This window comes from Rhineura floridana, chromosome 4, assembly GCF_030035675.1.
Source record: "Rhineura floridana isolate rRhiFlo1 chromosome 4, rRhiFlo1.hap2, whole genome shotgun sequence".
Taxonomy (NCBI): domain Eukaryota; kingdom Metazoa; phylum Chordata; class Lepidosauria; order Squamata; family Rhineuridae; genus Rhineura; species Rhineura floridana.
In genome coordinates this window covers 123083677-123101983 of record NC_084483.1, presented here as the reverse complement: position 1 = coordinate 123101983, position 18307 = coordinate 123083677, and the positions used below count along the sequence as shown (strand labels likewise).

At 42.4% G+C, this 18307-nt stretch overlaps 1 protein-coding gene, 2 non-coding genes and 1 pseudogene across 3 annotated transcripts; all 4 read left to right on the top strand.

Moving 5' to 3' along the window:
* The first annotated feature begins 613 nt into the window (after positions 1 to 613).
* TCP1 (t-complex 1) lies at positions 614 to 17979 on the top strand. Its single transcript, XM_061624281.1, has 12 exons — positions 614 to 860; positions 3146 to 3231; positions 7549 to 7677; positions 10091 to 10188; positions 12486 to 12596; positions 12929 to 13110; positions 13666 to 13792; positions 15668 to 15843; positions 16095 to 16218; positions 16565 to 16757; positions 16987 to 17150; positions 17649 to 17979. The coding sequence occupies exons 1-12, from the start codon at positions 629 to 631 to the stop codon at positions 17863 to 17865; spliced, it is 1839 nt and encodes a 612-aa protein (XP_061480265.1). The 5' UTR covers positions 614 to 628; the 3' UTR covers positions 17866 to 17979.
* LOC133384749 (small nucleolar RNA SNORA29) lies at positions 2202 to 2336 on the top strand. The gene has a single exon (XR_009762679.1). It is a non-coding gene; the product is annotated as a small nucleolar RNA SNORA29 (small nucleolar RNA).
* On the top strand, positions 2827 to 2945 carry LOC133384680 (5S ribosomal RNA; annotated as a pseudogene).
* Positions 8446 to 8577, top strand: LOC133384750 (small nucleolar RNA SNORA29). Its single transcript, XR_009762680.1, has one exon. It is a non-coding gene; the product is annotated as a small nucleolar RNA SNORA29 (small nucleolar RNA).
* Positions 17980 to 18307: the final 328 nt, after the last annotated feature.

Below are 18307 nucleotides of genomic sequence, written 5' to 3'. Positions count from 1 at the left end.
CATAGACAGTATAATGCTCCTCCCTATTTTTCTTTTCTCTGTAGATTGGAGTGTGACCTACAGAGAAAACACATGGTTGATTCATATCCGGCGCAGTCCTTTATTATGTCATAGGTTGAGCCGGGCACTTTTTCTTACGACTTTGAGACTGACAATACTCTCCCGCCCGCCCCGGTTGATTTTGGAAAGCCAAAATGCCCTTGCGCCCTATGACTCTAGTTTCTTTTCTACCGTTTAGGAACGGCGGCATGTCACATCCGAGCTACTTCCCAGAAAAGTTGAGAAGGAAGCTTCTCCGTGTTTGGCAAAAATGTATTTATTTACTTAAACCATTTCTATGCTGTCCTTCAGCAGATTAGATTTCAGAGTTGTATATAGCAAAATATAAATAATAATTAAATGGAACATCACTAGATTCCCCCAACAAACTGCAGGAGGCCCTGAGGAAAAAGTGGCTTTCTCTTTAAAATATTCGGTCGGTGGGAAAGGAGTTCGTCCAGCTCCGCCCCCAACCCAGCTCTTTTCTGGACGCGATCCATTTCCCAGATTCTTCTAGAACACGTTTAACGGTATTACTTGTTGCTACGCAATAAGAAGAAAAGGCCTAGTTACCCGTAGTCCAATCACTATGAAAAACTCAAAAGACCGGATGTTAGTGAGCTTGTGCCACGCTTTTCGATTGGTTAATCTTACCTTGCGTGATGGGCGGCATCTTGAGAGGAGGGGTTACCCAGAAGACGTTGCGTCTGGGGGCCCGCACATTGCCGCTTCGGTCTCTTTGTTAGCAAAGATGGCGTTTGACGGGCCTTTGGCAGTTTTTGGACAGCGGGGTACCGGCGAGCACGTCCGCACGCAGAATGGTAAAAACCAAAATCTCCTCACGGTCCTTTCGATACCCTGCCCCCCCCGTCCGTGCTGTTTCTCAGGAGACTAACGGTCGCTTCGCCTCCACTTTTTCTTCCAGTGCGTGGGGACAGTAGGGTGGGCACGTGTGTGAGATGAAATCGGGCGGCTTTTCTGTCCTTACGGTCACGCGTGACGGTCAGTGGGGCTCGCAGGGAATGGGTAAAGTGTTCTCGAGGCTTTTCCTTTCCTAGGCCTTTGGGGAGGGAGAGGTGCGAACCTGTAGGCTGCATCGGGAGGATAAACGGAGATCCGGATACCTCTGATCTCCCTGGTCTTGCCACATCTCCGCTCGAAACCTGCGCTGGTTGTAAACTTTGCGTATTGTGGAAGAAGCTCATTCTTTTAGGGTGGAGCCATTCGTTTTCAATCAGCCCCCAACAGAGCTGGTGACTAAGGCTGCAATCCAATACACGTCTACCCAAAAGTAAGCTCCATTGGTTTCAATGGGACTTACTCCCAAGTAACTGTGTATTGGACTGCAGCCTAAGCGACCAGTCTGGAGAAAGCCAGATCACTTCCTTAATTTGGCATGCTCAATTTCTAAATTAATCTTAGATGCATTATGGATTTATGAGAAACCAAGTCACTAAATATGAATTTCCCCCCTATTCCAGTAGGCAATATAATGGGGAAATTGACTGAAAGTATTTTTTAAGAAACTTTAAAGTTTAACCACAAAAGGATGCAATTTTTGCTGCTGAATTTTTAAAACATTAAATTTCTATGTAATTTTCAGTAACAGACTTCCTCTGTGATTCCATACCTTGGAGTTCTGTCAAAGTAATGCAGCACTTCAAAGATCTGCTCTAGTTATAAACTGCTAAATAGGTGTTAATTGAAAAAGCTGTCACGGGTGAATACAGGATTAGACTGGTTTATAGGATTAGGCTCGCTAAAATCAGTTTGTTTTAACTTTACCAGGTCACTTGTGTTCTACCTGTTTTACATGCAGTCATAAATGGTGGTAGATCATGAAATTACTAGAGAGGGAAACTTCAAACCCCCAATCAATGCTATCCTTTTTTCTCTATAGATCTTGCTTAGGGTGCACATGAAGTCATTTGGTATATGAGTGGTGAGAGGTCACATTCTAGACTTTTGATATAGTAGGTTTTATTGGTAATGACATAATTAAAAGTGTATTTGAAAAATGTGGTTGAGGATTAATATACACATTTATAAATTTATAACAAAAGCTCAGGTATATTTAAATCTGTTGAATTAAAATATATAGCTATCGCTCCCAAGCTCAGTTATATGATTATTTACAATCTATGTCAGGTAGGAGTTGGATGCTTCCCATTTTACTGCCACTTATTTGCACTACAGAATAAGTGGTTATGCTTATGGGATAAAAAAAAACCTGCCATAGTCTGAAGGAGAAGAACTACACTATCTTTCTCCTATATGAAATGGCAGAACATGGCATTACAAAGAGAGCAGATGTCCTTTATCATTTTTAGGGCCAGTTTATGTTGCACTGTGGTGTGTCAGTTGTACAGATGAAGCTGGGAACATTTTAATATACTGTGCATAGAATCCTTCCAGTGGATCTGGCCCTACCCAAGTAAATACCTATCACAAATAAGCACCATTTGTGTGATTCATTCATTGTTCAAAAAAGAAGAAGGATGGATTGTGTGAACAGAACCTATTTGTGGAGGCCCTGGTTTACAGCACAAAGCTTGAGGTTAGAGGTTCACAGCACAAAGCTTGTTTCTACACTTGAACCACATGTGCAGAGCATACTGAGGGGCAATATTAGTAAGATTCCAAACGAGGGCCTAATATGTTTTCTTATCCAGAATTTGATTTAAATGTTTCTGTATTTCAACATCTGTGTTAAATAAGTTGTAATTGTAGGGAACAACCTTGACTCCACTTGTTTTGTTTTTATTATATATTTTTTTATAACTCAACAACTATGGCCATACTATCCTGAACATGCCCGATCATGTCTGATCTTGGAAGTTAACCATGGTCAGGCCTAGTTAGTACTTGGGTGGGAGACCCCCTGGGAATACCGGGTTCCATAGGCTTAGAGGAAGGTGCAATGGTAAACCACCTCTGAATACCTCTTACCATGAAAAGTCCATGAGTATATCCAAAAAGATTCATAGGGTCGCCATAAGTAGTAATCAACTTTGAAGGCATATAACAACAACATCAAATAACTCAGCAAAGAAAAGAAAAATAGAGGCTCATGTGAGGAAAATGTATCTGTGTTTTGTTGAAACAGTTATGGCTGCTGCTTCCATTGCCAATATTGTGAAGAGTTCACTTGGCCCAGTTGGTCTGGATAAAATGTTGGTGGATGACATTGGTGTAAGTAGACATTATTTTCTGTGAGTAGATTTTAAGAGGAAAGCGTACTTTTCAATCATCGGATATGTTAAAGTAGAAAGGTGACGTCTTTTAATAAGAGTATAAAATTACCCTGGATTAATCCAGATTTTTGTACCTGTGTAAAGATTGAGTGAGAGCCAGTGTGGTGTAGTGGTTAAGGTGTTGGACTACAACCTGGGAGACCAGGGTTCAAATCCCCACATAGCCATGAAGCTCATTGGGTGACCTTGGGCCAGTCATTGCCTCTCAGCCTCATGAAAACCCTATTCACAGGGTCGCCACAAGTCGGAATCTACATTTTTTAAAGATTGAGTATTTATTTATTTATTTATTTAGTTTAATTTATATACCGCCCTAAGCCCGAAGGCTCTCTGGGCGGTGTACAAAAAGATAAAAACAAGCACAATATATAAATACAATAAATACAATAAATAATAAATAATAAAAAAACAATAACGAACCAAACAACATCCAAAATATGGAAATGCTGTTTAAAATACACTTTAAAATGCCTGGGAGTATAAAAAGGTTTTCACCTGGCGCCGAAAAGATAGTAGCGTCGGTGCCAGGCGCATCTCATCAGGGAGACTGTTCCACAGTTCGGGGGCCACTACTGAAAAGGCCCTGGTTCTAGTCATCACCCTCCGAGCCTCTCGATGGGATGGTACTCGGAGGAGGGCCTTAGATGTTGAGCGTAGTGTACGGGTAGGTTCATATTGGGAGAGGCGTTCCACCAGGTATTGCGGTCCCATGCCGTGTAGGGCTTTATAGGTCAAAACCAGCACTTTGAATCTAGCCCGGAAACAAATAGGAAGCCAGTGCAGACGGGCCAGAACAGGTGTTATATGAGCGGACCTTCTGGTCCGCATCAACAATCTGGCCGCTGCATTCTGGACTAGCTGTAGTTTCCGAACAGTCTTCAAGGGCAGCCCCACGTAGAGCGCGTTGCAGTAGTCCAATCTAGAAGTTACCAGAGCATGAACAACTGAAGCGAGGTCGTCACTGTCCAGATAGGGACGTAGCTGGGCTACCAATCGAAGATGGTAAAAAGCATTCCGTGCCACCGAGGCCACCTGGGCCTCAAGAGACAGGGAAGGATCGAAAAGAACTCCCAAGCTACGAACCTGTTCCTTCAAGGGGAGTGTAACCCCATCAAGAACAGGATGAACATCCACCATCTGAGCAGAGAAGGCACTCACCAACAGCGTCTCAGTCTTGTCTGGATTGAGCTTCAGTCTGTTAGCTCCCATCCAGTCCATTATCGCGGTCAGGCAACGGTTTAGCACGTTAACAGCCTCACCTGAGGAGGATGAAAAGGAGAAATAGAGCTGCGTGTCATCAGCGTACTGATGACAACGCAGCCCAAAACTCCTGATGACCGCACCCAGCGGCTTCATGTAGATGTTGAAAAGCATGGGGGACAGTACCGATCCCTGCGGGACTCCACAATGGAGAGTCCAGGGTATCGAGCAATGTTCCCCAAGCACTACCTTCTGGTGGCAACCCACCAAGTAGGAGCGGAGCCACTGCCAAGCAGTACCCCCAACTCCCAACTCCGTGAGTCTTCCCAGAAGGATACCATGGTCGATGGTATCAAAAGCAGCTGAGAGATCAAGGAGAATCAACAGAGTCACACTCCCCCTGTCCCTCTCCCGACAAAGGTCATCATACAGGGCGACCAAGGCTGTTTCGGTGCCAAAACCGGGCCTAAAACCGGATTGAAATGGATCAAGATAATCAGTGTCATCCAAGAGCCCCTGGAGCTGGCCGGCAACCACCCGTTCCAGTACCTTGCCCAAGAACGGAACATTCGCCACAGGTCTATAGTTGTTCAGGTTATCTGGGTCCAAAGAGGATTTCTTCAGGAGTGGTCTCACTACCGCCTCTTTTAGGCAGTCAGGGACCACTCCCTCTCTCAAAGAGGCGTTTATTATCTCCTTGGCCCAGCCGGCGGTTCCGGTCCTGCCAGCTTTCACCAGCCAAGAGGGGCAAGGGTCCAGAACAGATGTGGTCGCCCGCACCAGTCCAAGGATCTTGTCAACATCCTCAAGCTGTACAGACTGAAACTCATCCAATAAATAAGGACAAGACCGCGTTCTGGATGCTTCGTTGGAACTCACTGTCATAACATTGGAGTCTAAGTCCCGGCGAATGCATGCGATCTTATCCTGGAAGTCCCTCGCGAACTCATCACAGCGGGCTACAGATGAATCCATAATATCCCGAGGGCCAGAATGTAAAAGCCCTCGTACAATTTTAAAGAGCTCCGCCGGGCGGGAGAAAGATGCCTTAATTGTGGCAGCAAAATATCTCTTTTTTGCTGCCCTCACCACTACTATATACCGCTTAGAAGAAGCACTTACCAAAGCATAATTGCATTCGTCAGGAGTTCGCCTCCATCTGCACTCAAGCCTCCTCCTCTCTTGCTTCATCACTCTCAGCTCCACGGTATACCATGGAGCTGTATGAGCTCTACATAGGAGGGGGCGCATGGGAGTGATCGTGTCAACCGCCCGGGTCAGCTCCGTATTCCACAATCCAACCAGGGCTTCGACAGGAGCGCCAGTCTTCTCAGTCGGAAAATCCCCCAGAGCCCTTTGGAAACCCTCAGGATCCATTAGACTCCGGGGGCGGACCAATTTAATAGGTCCCCCACCCTTGCAGAGGGAAAGGGTCGCTGTGAGCCTAAACTTCAGCAAGCGGTGATCTGTCCATGACAATGGGGTAGATGACAAATCCCCAACCACCAGATCACCATCTCCATGCCCAGTGGCGAAGATCAAATCAAGAGTATGTCCCGACACAAGCGTTGGGCCGGTAACAACCTGAGACAGCCCCATGGTTGTCATGGAGGCCATGAAGTCCTGAGCCGCCCCAGATAAAGCAGTCTCAGCATGGACGTTGAAGTCCCCGAGTACCAAAAGTCTAGGGGACTGCAACAGTACCTCCGAGACTACCTCTGTCAGCTCAGTTAGAGAATTTGTTGGGCAGCAGGGCGGGCGGTACACCAACAAAATTCCCAGTCTGTCTCTCTGGCCCAACACAAGGTGGAGACACTCTAAACCAGTCGTCACCTGGACAGGGTGCTTGGTGAGTGAGAAAGAACTCCTATAGACCACAGCAACCCCACCTCCCCGTCCTTCGGTTCTACCATGATGCTGAACCGCATGCCCAGGTGGGCAGAGCTGGGAAAGAGCAACGCCTCCCTGATCGCCCACCCAGGTCTCAGTTATACACGCCAGGTCGGCAGCCTCGTCCACAATTAAATCATGGACAAGGGAGATCTTATGGTGAACCGTCCTGGCGTTTAACAACAGCACATGGAGATCCGAAGGCTGACTGATAGAACAACCATCAGTCCTGGGGATGTGAGGAGAACCGGAACAAGTCACAGACACTACTTGTCTGGGACGAGTTCCCCTTATCTGGCACGTTCTCCTCACAACGCCATACCTCCCATTACCCGTCACTACGCTAATTGGGGCCCCCGAAAGTCTCCCCGGTCGATGTATAATACTCTCTCCCAGGCACATATTAAAACAAATAAAACTCACATATACACACACACCAAGTCACAGACACTCACACAATGCACATTCACACCAATACACGCTAAATTCACACACACACGACATACACACAATCCTCACTCATACAACACAACAACATTAAAATAATAAAGTGCCAGTAGTGATGGCAATGTCCACACTCAGGTCAAGGCAATAGCAGCCGCAGCAACAGCGTCCACAACGGTTCTAGGCAAGCGACAGATGACAATAGCAGGTGACAATAGCACACAGCAATCGACCGCAGCAGCTGATAGAAGCAGGCAGCAGATGGCAGCAGCAGATGATAGCAGCAGCACAGTGATGGTATTAGTGTCCTCTCCCGAGCGACAGCAACCCTATCCAGGCCAATGACCGCAACAGAGATCCAGACAGCTGGGGCCTGGTCCTGCAAGGTGCCCACGTGCAGAGCAGGAGCCCAAGAAGGAGAGAGCAGAGATGTTGGCCAAGCAGCAGCAGCAAAGCAGGCAGATGGCTCTCCCTCCCTGGGCGGTGATGGTCCTCTTCCCTTGCAGGCACTGGATCAAGTATAGCTGAGAATTTAATATTTTATAGCCCATTCCTGTGCACATTTACTCAGAAATTCCTATTGCATTTGGGGTTTACTCGCAAGTAATTGTGGATAGGATTGCACCCTTACTTTTCTTATGGCAAATCTTTTTAAAACATTTACTTTTATCTATTAATGTTAAGTGGCATTCATTATTCATTTGTGTGTTTGGATATTTAGGACGTAACCATTACTAATGATGGTGCAACTATTTTGAAGTTGCTAGAGGTAGAACATCCTGCTGCAAAAGTGCTGTGTGAACTAGCAGAGCTACAAGACAAAGAAGTTGGAGATGGGACCACCTCTGTGGTATGTGTGTGTACATACTTTCCTCTTCTCCCAGGCATTTTAGCATGTGTTTTAAACTGTTTTTATATTGTTTTAAATTTTAAAATTGTGTTTTAAATTGTTTTTAAAATATGTGTTTTAAATTGTATATTTGTTTTAATGTTTTTGATTGCTGTAAACCGCCCAGAGAGCTTTGGCTATGGGACGGTATACAAGTGCAATAAATAAATAAATAAAAATAAATAAATATATATAGATTCATGTGCACTGTGATGGGGACTGTAGGGGCACATTACTGTTCTATGCTGTCACAATCAGGTCAGCTTCAAAATTTAAGGAGTATTAATATGTGTTAAAATACTAAGGAAGAGATGGACATTGCAATCAAACTATGCTAAATGGTTGCACAATTAAAAATATGAGAAGTTAGCTGTATTTTTTAACTTGTCATATTTTTAATAGTGCATCCATGTAGCATGATTTGGTTGCGATGTCTATTTCTGCCTTAGAGTTTATTTTATAAATCTGTTTCATACATGGAATTATCAGCTCATGTGAAATTATTCAAAAAAAGGACATGAAGTAATGAGAACTGAAGTCTGAATAACCAACCTGTACCAGATTGTTAACACTTCTGGTCGGCGGTTAAAATCCACACATTCCATTTTAACTTGTTTGAGTTAGGACTGTTAAAGATTTTCTTTGTTATTGACTTGTGTGTGTTTAGATTGGCCACAATCCTATCCACTCAAGAGTACTTGTGTTTATTAATAAAACTGGAGGAAGTCCCTTTCCATTTGAGTAGCACTTATTTGCATTACAAAATAAGTGGCTATGCTTATGGGATAAATAAATGACTGCCAGAGTCTGAAGAAGATTGACAGTATCTTTTTCCTATATGAAATGGCAGTACATATTACTAGGTAACAGTTTTTGACATGCATATAGTATAGATTCAAAGAAAACATGACGGTTATGCTTTACTGTTAGAGGTGTGATTTTTTTTTTCTTGCAAGTTGAAATAAGGCTGGAGCAGTTCGGGGGTGAAGAATGATGTTTTTGTGACTGCTTTAGCTATTTTAAATTGGCATTTGTGCATCATGGGGATGAATATTGTCTGTCTTGCATTGTGTAAGACTTGTGTTCATTTCCCCCCCCCCACATATGGTGCTTTACTCAAATAAGCTAAGTTCTCACATTGAAATGGGAATGAACCTTTCTGTTTCTACCCCCATTTTGTCAGCAGACATCAGAAGTAAAGTTGGGAAAAGCCTATGTTCCTCTTCTACAAACAAATGAAAACAAAAATGAGGCCATCACTTCACCCCCTCAGCAATCACAAGCAACAACTTTCTTTTTAAAGACTTGCTTGGGAAAATCACTCTCCAGTAGAAGTTGTTTCTGGTCCAGCAACAGAACCAACAAATACAGTTCTGGGACGCATGCACACACACACACACACACGATCTCTGGAAATCCCTTTGAGCCTGGCCATGTTCCACTTCTGGCATCTTTGATTCTCATTGTTTGGTATTAGAACTTGACCTAGATCACAATGGGAGCAAATGAATAGGGATACTATCATGGATTAAAAGTGTGAAATGGACCTGGAGAGAAGCTGTAATCTTTCTGTGGCAAGTTTTAAGTACTAGCATAATATGAAGGACAACTAGGTATAACACTTTCCTTTCACTCAAGTGAAGTTTTCTATTTCTCTCATTCAGCAGAAGAAGGTATCATTGCATGGGTTACTCCTCCCACTCACTCCCAGACTGTTCAAGTTAGCCTTGTATATCCCCAAGAGGAGAGAGTCCTCACACAGAGGCTTTGGTCTTGTCTGCCCTGAGGCAAGGGCAATGCTTTTTCCTGCATTGCAGTCTACAGGCTTTTTTGTTACCTTGTCATGCCCACCTAGCCAAGACTGGTTAATGGTCAGTTTTGCAGCCACATTTGTGCGCAGACATCCAATAGTATGTGTCTCCCCTGCACAGATACTAGGTGCTCACAAGTACTCATCTCCTTGTAGGAGAGGAGGACCTGGGATGAGAGCTTGGTTCCCCAGCTGTGAAAGGAAGGAGGAAATGGGCCCTGTGCAGCCAAAGTTGCTCCTTCATAAGAGCTACAGCTTTTTGTAGTGGATAACAGTATGGCTCAAGCAGCACAACAGGGCAGGGCAGCTGTGCTAGGCCAGCACCAAAACCCTCAGGGCAGAATCTTGGGGAAAGGGGAAAGAATGGGAATTTAAATGGCCCTGCCTTCTGAACTAGTAAGAGGAGTAATCCACACAAGAATACCTTCCATCCACTAATGAGAATGAAATGTTAAGACGAACATTCTGTTGTCATTGGGTGTTTATGCCTTGAATATGCTTTAGGTTTCTCTTTCACAGAATAGCCTATATATTATTAGATCATGCTTCTTTTCTTTCTTACAGGTAATTATTGCTGCAGAACTCTTGAAAAATGCAGATGAGTTGGTTAAACAGAAAATTCACCCTACTTCTGTCATTAGTGGGTATCGTCTTGCTTGCAAGTAAGAAATCTGTTCAGTAGGGTGGTACCTGTATTGTCAAGCAGTTTCAAGCTCCTCTTTCAAGTATTTTGAACTTAAGCTAGATTCCTGCACTGAGCAGGGGGTTTGGACTTGATGGCCTTATGGGCCCCTTCCAACTCTAATATTCTATGATAAGATTTAAAGTGTAGAGCAGTGCATTATTTGCCCTCATTGGTACAACATTCTTAAGAAATTGATAATCCATTTAATGGCACCTGCCATCAAATGTAAGGTAGATGGCAACCAGGGAAAGAGCACTGGTGGCATGCTGCCTGTGGAATGCCCTTCCCAGGGAAGAACCCACCTTGCTGTTCTTTTGACATCAGGTAAAGACTTTTTAACAGGCATTTTAACATTTCAACAGAGCAATTGTATATGAGAGTTATGCTGAGGGCGGGGCTAGATATGCTGGGAGAGCTGCCACTGTATCCTTTATGACAGTCTTTTGCCAACCTGGTGCTCTCCAGATGTGTTGGATTACAAGTTCCATCCATCCCAATCAACTTGTCTCCCAGGCTAATGGGAGTTGCAGTCCAAAATATTTCAAGGGCACCAGACTGGTGAAGGCTGCTATATGTGATCTGCTCAAGAGGATAGGGGAAAACATGGAACTCAGAAACTTCCCAAATGATGAGAAAATGGCAGACACGCCATGCCACCAGCACTCCTAAGTTCATGGAACTCCTGTCAGTGCCCATCAGTTAGGAGCTGTTTTGGCAATAATGCTCAGATGGCATATGAATATGAGGAAGCTGATGAAATCAGACTAATAGGATGTAGTCCCGGCAAACTTCCCTGCATCACAACACAGGCAGCATGCGCATCAGCACTCTCTGTCCATGAGCTCCTGTGTTATGGGTACCAATGACTCCACTAACAATCCACAGACATTCCTCCAAGCAGGGGTTCAAGACCCCTTACGCTGTTTACAAGCACTATTCTGGAGCAAAATGCTTTGAAGGAGACCCCTCACAATATATCATCTAAACAGCTCCCTTGGCGAGAGACCTGCAAAAAGTTCACACAGCCTTCCTATGGACAAAGGTTCAAGACCCACTGAGGAAGGAAATACTCTGCCAAGCAGCCAAAGGGAGCCACAGCTACATGCTAACAGCAGTACCTCTAGTAGATCATTACATGCAGCATGGGGTTGGGAAACAGGAGATATGAGTTTGAGCCCCCTCCCCCCCCAAAAAAAGAGGCTGTCTGGCCTCAGAACTCACACTTTCCCTAAGCACTCATCTACAGCGCAGACAGGAATTGGGAGATGTCATTCCTTGGTGTTAAGAGCACTGTGATCGGAGCCCTAACCTAGTGGACTCCTGCTCACCTTTTACATGCAAGTCCAGGGTACAACCCCACACTAGAAAAAGTGGGAGCAGCTCCCATATGGAGACACAGCTGAATTAATCAGGAAGCGCATGGCGTGAGCCTGCCCTTCTGGCCCACCCTCTTCCCCAGGAACCCCCATGCCTAATTTGCTCCTTCCTATGTAGCATCCTCACGCACCATGTTGCCCCTGCCTTCATCCTTCCATCCCACCAACTGTGATATACCATGGCAGCAGCACCCATGCCACTTGTGCATCCTGGGAGGTTACTGCCTCATAATCCAGATAACCTCTGAGAGTGGAGAGACCACTGCCAGCTAAGCCTGGTCCCATCATGAGGGCAGCTGAAGCTAGATCATAGTAGGGTGTGGGGCAACACATGCGGCAAAGTTACAGCTTTTACTGAATAGCATCTGTGATGGAATAGAACCTGAAAGGGCTTTTACCATAGATATGTCCCTCAGCTGGTATAGGATTTTTCTGTAAAGTTGCTAACTTCTAAAGATTCTAGTTCTTTTACAGAGCAATCCAGTGGGGAAAGGAGAACTTGTGGCAGAAAAACCACCAAATCCCAAGCCCTACCAGTCTTACGTCTCCCGTTGTGGACTGTGGGAGAGGGGCATGTCCTGGGGGCACGTCAGGCAAACAGGAAAGCTTTGGATCTAGAGGATCCTGGGTACACTCTTGGCACAACACCTTCTTGCCCTTAACTGTAATCAGCAGGAAGAGCGGCAGAGGTTTTTGTATCTGCATTGGAGAAGCTTGTGATAATGGATGTCCCTCTGCAGATGCAGGGGGAAATCTATTTTGTCCAAGGCCCCTGGGACACCCTTCAAGGGACCCTTAGGATGTTTAGCTGTTATGATTATGCAACTATAAATGTTAAAATATCATAGATGAAATCAAATTCTAATAACCATATCAAAACTCTGGTTTTATTCAACAGGGAGGCAGTTCGATACATCAATGAGAATCTTGTCATTAACTCAGATGAGTTGGGCAGGGACTGCCTTATTAATGCAGCTAAAACATCAATGTCCTCCAAAATCATAGGAATGTATCCTTTTGGTTGTGAAAATAAGTATAGAGCATTACCTTCAAGAGGTAAATGGTTATTTTTCTTAGACATATGGGGAAAGGCCCTGGGCTTCTTCCAGAGGAAGGGGGAGATCTAAATTCAATAAATAATAAGGGATGGTACAATCCTAGTGTCAATGGCACTCATTTAGCATGTTTTTTTCAGAGAACTCAAATCTGTAAAATGACTTCAGTCCCAGCTACTCTGAAGCCCTCTTTTGGAGACTTGTAATGTCCTTTTTAATGTGAGATGTGCCATAAATTTAATAGATTCTCATATGTTCATATTCACCTTAACAAGTGTTCTTGTAGTGACAGTGACTTCTTTGCCAACATGGTAGTGGATGCTGCACTTGCAGTTAAATACACAGATCAAAAGGGGCAGGCACATTACCCCATCAACTCCATTAATGTTTTGAAGGCACATGGTCGGAGTCAGAAGGAGAGCATACTTGTAAATGGCTATGCATTGAACTGTGTTGTGGGCTCCCAAGGTAAGGTCACAAACTTAACAACAAAGCAATATTGTGCTATCTGATTTGTGTCAATATGTTAACAGCAAAGATGCACACACTTTCTATTTCAGAGAAATTGCACCAAAAAAAATATTGGTAGATAGCAAATAACATATTCAGCACTTCTGCTTAACATCAAAACACTAAACATTTGGAGAAGGAGAGGGGCTGGAATTGCACTTGGCCCTTTTACATCTAAGGCTGCAATCCTGCACTCCCATACCTGGGAGCAAGCTCCACTGAATTCTGCTTCTTAATAGACATGCATAGAGTTGTGCTGTAAAAGTGTATGAGCCATGATGCAAGATCTGAATGGATGAATACTGGGATATAGCCTAAGGGGCATATAAGCAGAAAGGGTTTCAGGAAAAAGGAGTTTATGGTGAAAAACTTCGGTAATAAAAAATAATATTACAAGTATTCTTAAGAATATATTTAACTTGATTTTTTAAAAAATAAAATTAATAAAAATGGATGTTGGAATGCTGTATTTTAATAAAGAATCTGGGATGTATGGTGTGTTTCTCTCTTTAGGTATGCCCAAGAGAATAGTTAATGCAAAGATTGCATGTCTTGACTTCAGCTTGCAAAAGACTAAAATGAAGCTTGGTGTTCAGGTGGTGGTCACAGATCCTGAAAAACTGGACCAGATTAGGCAGAGGTATACTATGGGGAATCTTTTGGACTAAAATTCTAGAATGTATATGTTTCAGACATTTTTATTTGACATCTTATATACAGTATAGTTAAATTGAGAGCTTATCTTAGATATCAAAACATGTTAAAAAGGAACCAGGATCAGAAATGGAATCATAAGAATTGTGCAGCAGTGTTCCAAATTTTATCATTAGTCTTGCTAAGCTGTAGAAGTGTCAGATCAATTCAAGTTGATTATGGAGTACCAGTAGACTGGGTTTAATGTCAGTCTTAAGTGTTGGTGTGTGGACCTAAGTAAATGTAAATGTACTGCTTTCAAGTCGATTCTGACTTATGGTGACCCTATGAATAGGGTTGTCATGGTAAGCGGTATTAATTTGAAAGAGACCTAATTTCGGTTACCTCCCTTCCAGCAAGCTTGCTTCTCTATCTTGCGCCATAATATTCCTCAAAAGTTTACTGCTTTGAGTAATGCTGCCTTTTCCAACCTGGTGTCCTCAAAATGTTTTGGACTACAACTCTCATAATCCCTAAGCAGTGTCCATGCTCTTCTTGGAGGGCAGCTGGCTGGGAAAAGGTGTGCTAGGGCTGAATCTGATACAGCTCCACCGTTTATGTTGTCTACCTTGCTTAGCATTGGATTGGCTTCTCTATCTGTTGCTACACATCTGGTCTTGGGTGGAAGAGTTTGTATCCTATCAGAATTGACTAGTCTGTGATAGCAGTGATCCATGTTCTGGTAACCTTCAGATTACACTACTGTAACCTTCAGATTACACTAATGTGTTATAGGTGGGGCTGTCTTTGAAGGTGCTTCAGAAATGGCACTTATTCCAAAATACAGTACAGATGCAGAGCTGTTAAATGGGACTGAGCATTACACCTTTGCTTTGCCAATTGCTCTGGTGTCAGGTTCATTTCAAAATGCTAGTTTTGACCTTTAAAACCTTGCAAGGTTTGAGAACTCTTGTCTTCCTATGTGTCTGTGTAAGATCTTCAGCAGAGGCTGTATATGTGTGTGTATAAGGCATTTTGTATGAAATGACTGAATATAATATTTGGGAAGATTAAAGATGTGAAGGCCTGGGGAAAAAATGGAAAAATTTGGGGGGGAAACTGGGTTTTTTTAGCCTTTTTTCTGAAAAATTGAAAAAAAAATGAAGAAAAAATGGATTATGGAATGTTTTATTTTAGCATGATGTATAAAATGTTTAATTGAATCTCGGTTCTCCCCCTTTTTCTCAGTTCTTTTTATGGGAATGGGTGCTTTATGTCTGCTTGACGCTGTGGAGGACTAGCAGAGACAAAAATAATTTTCTTTTGTTATTAATGTTGATGGTTTCTTCAATTTTTTTAAATTGTTTTTTGCCAGCTCCTCATAAACTGGCAAAACAAAAGAGATTCCTTATAGTTCCGGTATTCCTTACAGTTCAAGATCTTGTAGATCCATTTGTTACAAAAAGAGTAAAAATTTAAAAAAGTAAATTCAATTTGTAATAATTGTTTGAATAAAATGTACTTTTAATATACCTACCAAATGTGATAATTTTATGCTAAACCAACTTGTAATTATATTTGACGTTCCTGAAGTAACAAAGTGATTTTCAATCTGTAAAAAATGCTAATACTGCATTTTTTTAATTTGCCCCAAAATTTGTTTTTTTCTGGGAACCCCCACCCCCACAGGAAAAATGTTTTTTTTCCACGGCTTCAAAATTTCCAGACATTTTACATCTCTCAGGAAGATACATCATGCATTAAATCACAGCATCTCTGAAGTATTTTATCTTTCCAACCATTTATTCAGATATATAATTTTACCATTAATTTCAAATTTGAATTTGTTTCTGTTTTACTAATCCATGCCTATGTCATGCAGAGAGGCTGACATCACTAAAGAGAAAATTCAGAAGATCTTGGCCACAGGCGCAAATGTCATTTTGACCACTGGTGGCATTGATGATATGTGTCTGAAATACTTTGTGGATGCTGGTGCCATGGCAGTACGCAGAGTTCTAAAAAGAGACCTTAAACGCATTGCTAAGGCTTCTGGAGGTAACTACAGAAATCTGTGTTAAATCTTTTTTTATTATTCATTATTAAATTTATATTTTGCCTTTTCTCCAAAGGAGCCCAGGTAGGCAATCTAATTCTATAGCTTGTTTGTGTTGTTGATAGTGAAGTTAAATATGCAGAAAGTACTACTTACTGGACCTTAAAAATATGTGTGTGTGATAATCAGGTTATTTGGCATAATAAGCAGCTGCTTTTGTGGAACATAATAAAAACTTTATTTTTTTCATTAGCCGCTTTATGTTCTACCTTGGCGAATCTGGAAGGCGAAGAAACCTTTGAAGTGTCAATGCTGGGACAAGCAGAAGAGGTGGTTCAAGAAAGAATTTGTGATGATGAATTAATCTTAATCAAGAAGTAAGGAAATTCCCGTGTCTTGCATAAACTATTGGTACTAGCATATTTTGCTACATCTTTTGAAATATCCCATTTAATTGCTGCCATGCGGTCTTTAAGTGGTGTGAGCAGTTATACGCATGGGATAGATTATCTTCAGTCCTCTGTATTTAGCATGTTGAGACAGTGAAGTTTCAACCTTATTGATGGACTGGGACACAATTCAGCTGTTGCTACTTACAAAATGAACAACGAGCAACTCACAAAAATATAGCTAAAACAGGATTTAGATAGGGATTGGCTGTGGAAGTTTGTGATAACTTTCAGGAGGAAGTAACTTTCACTTCTGTATGTCTTTCTGAAACAGTACTAAGGCACGAACTACAGCCGCCATTATATTACGAGGGGCAAATGACTTCATGTGTGATGAAATGGAGCGATCCTTGCATGATGCTCTTTGTGTTGTCAAAAGAGTATTAGAGTCAAAGTCTGTGGTTCCAGGAGGTGGTGCAGTTGAAGCAGCACTTTCTATTTACCTAGAAAATTATGCTACCAGCATGGTAAGTATCTTGCTAATACTACATACATTTCTGCATGTGAATTTGGTTTTAATGTCACTTTGGTTTTTTGCCAGCTCTTGAAAACAGCTGTAGTGTTTTTAACTGTTACTGTAACATGCTAAATTCCAACAACTGAACAAACAATTGTCCATAAAACATGCATTGTTCTTTTGTAATGCAATGTTAGATTTACAGTTCTGAAATAATATATATTTTACTTTTTAATTAGGGATCACGTGAGCAGCTTGCTATTGCAGAATTTGCAAGATCTCTCCTTGTTATTCCAAATACTTTAGCAGTCAATGCTGCTCAAGATGCCATAGATCTTGTTGCGAAGCTCAGGGCATTTCACAATGAAGCTCAAGTGAATCCAGAACGCAAAAACTTGAAATGGTAGGTGCCAATGCAAGAAGGAATGAAAGGGTTGGTGATAAAATAAATGGCTGATAACTATCAGGCATTCTGTTGTGGCTTTGCTATGCTAGCATTCAAGTCATAAATATTTGAGGTGCATTGTATCCAAAGTAGTGCTAACGAACGTGTCCCATCAGCACTAGGGCTTCCTAAATCTCCAGAGCAGATTTAGGGCACATGGGGGTGGGAGAATCCTGTTGCCCACATGGAAATCTTTGCAGTAACAGGATGCATTAGTGGGGATAGCACCCCGCATCTGCAGTGGCAGTCTTACGGCCTTACCAAGGTAGGTTATCCCAGTGGTGTGCTCTGACTGGGTATGTGTTTATCCATTTTTGTCAGCGTTTGAGGAAAGGAGCTAAATCTTGGTTTGCTCTTAATGAATCAAAAATAAGTCTTACATTACTTGTTGGGATAGTTGAAACCATAGCTGGAAGTATACATTCCGGTTTAAAACCATTAACTTTGTTTTTAAAGGATTGGCCTTGATTTAATCAATGGAAAGCCACGTGACAACAAGCAGGCTGGTGTATTTGAACCTACTGTGGTTAAAACAAAGAGTCTGAAGTTTGCAACAGAAGCTGCAATTACTATTCTTCGAATTGATGACCTTATTAAGCTGCACCCTGAAAGTAAAGGTGATAAAGGAGGGTGTTACGAAGATGCAGTTCAGTCTGGAGCAATTGAAGACTAACTGGATTTTTATTTAACTGTTCCTGTATAATTCTTTACAAGTGTGTGTTAATAAAACAAACTGTTGCTATCCTGCTTAACTACTTAAGTAAAAAATAAATGAAAGATGACTATATCCTGTATTTGTTCCAATATTTAAATATACAATAATGGGTAAGGGTTGAAAAAAAGCTATTGAAGGCTTCAGCAGTAGCAAGGAGGGCTTAGAAAGCCAGCTGTGAACTTTCCCCAAAGTCAAGCAACTGTTAAGAAACTGATTCTGCCCTTCAAGGAGTTCTCTAAAGGAGGCAACAGGGGTGAGGGAGGTGTTGGTGTCAGAGAACACTGGTTGGCTGCTGGTACAAGCCAAACATTGTGGCTGCTTAGTAGTAGTACCAGAGGATATGCTAAGACATATTTATCAGACAAGTACATTGAATTCAATAGGTCTTCTGTGAGTATGG